Here is an 812-nt window from a genome sequence, read left to right on the forward strand (position 1 = left end):
CAACTATCGCGCGAATCTATTCTTTTCATTTCTCGATAAAATTTTCCATTTATTATCTTACAAAAGATAATAATCATTGTAATTAAAACTCTCTGGATTCTCTTTAAAAAAAAATAGGAATCAAACATTTATCAAATAAAAATTACCCTGTAACATATGAGAGCCATTCGACCATCGTGGGACCACGAGAAATGCGTGACCGGCGTGCTTCTGTCGTTGATCAGTTCTATGCTCCATCTTCCCTCGTACTTGATCCACACGAAGATCACGCCTGAACTGTCGCACGATGCCAACTTCTGGTACGGCTCGTTCCACTTCACCAATATCACCTGCGACAACGATTAAAACACACAAATTTCGCAGAATAAAATTTTCTTGCAATCGAAGAAAAGAGGATTATTCTTTTTCGTAAAGCGTTTCTTCTTTACCGATCGAGTTAGGGGGTCGAAAGACTCCACCAAGTTATTATATTCGCCAAGAAACTAAAAAACCTTTAATCCGAAGATTCTGGGTCAGTTATCAACTATACGCAATCTGAAAGCGCCAAGGTCTTGGCCAACATGGTACGTTATTCATAGTGCAATTTGCCTTGAGCAATCAGTCTGTGGCGAATGCGAGATGGGTTTAGGTTACGGGGTTGGGAAACGTTCGAATAAGCTCTCTATTTTCTTCGGCCAAGCGGAATTTATCCAGCTAGTTTTCTTCTTCTTAATTTCTTAAAAGTTAAACGAACGAATTCGCCGTTTGATTTTTACTGATATATATATCTTAGAAACTCTTTGTTCCACTCATTTTTTTTTTTTTTTTTTTTT

At 37.7% G+C, this 812-nt stretch overlaps 1 protein-coding gene across 4 annotated transcripts in view; it reads right to left on the minus strand.

The window, feature by feature from the left end:
* The window catches only part of LOC102675584 (tubby-related protein 4), a 39,279-nt gene that overhangs the window by 10,269 nt on the left and 28,198 nt on the right, over window positions 1–812 (minus strand). For all 4 annotated transcript variants that reach the window (XM_006612273.2, XM_006612276.2, XM_006612275.2 and 1 more), the window contains exon 3: window positions 147–329. In XM_006612273.2, coding sequence (XP_006612336.1) covers window positions 147–329 — 183 coding nt within the window. The remainder of the gene's footprint in view (window positions 1–146; window positions 330–812) is intronic.

Source organism: Apis dorsata, unplaced genomic scaffold (assembly GCF_000469605.1).
Source record: "Apis dorsata unplaced genomic scaffold, Apis dorsata 1.3 scaffold_102, whole genome shotgun sequence".
Taxonomy (NCBI): Eukaryota; Metazoa; Arthropoda; class Insecta; order Hymenoptera; family Apidae; genus Apis; species Apis dorsata.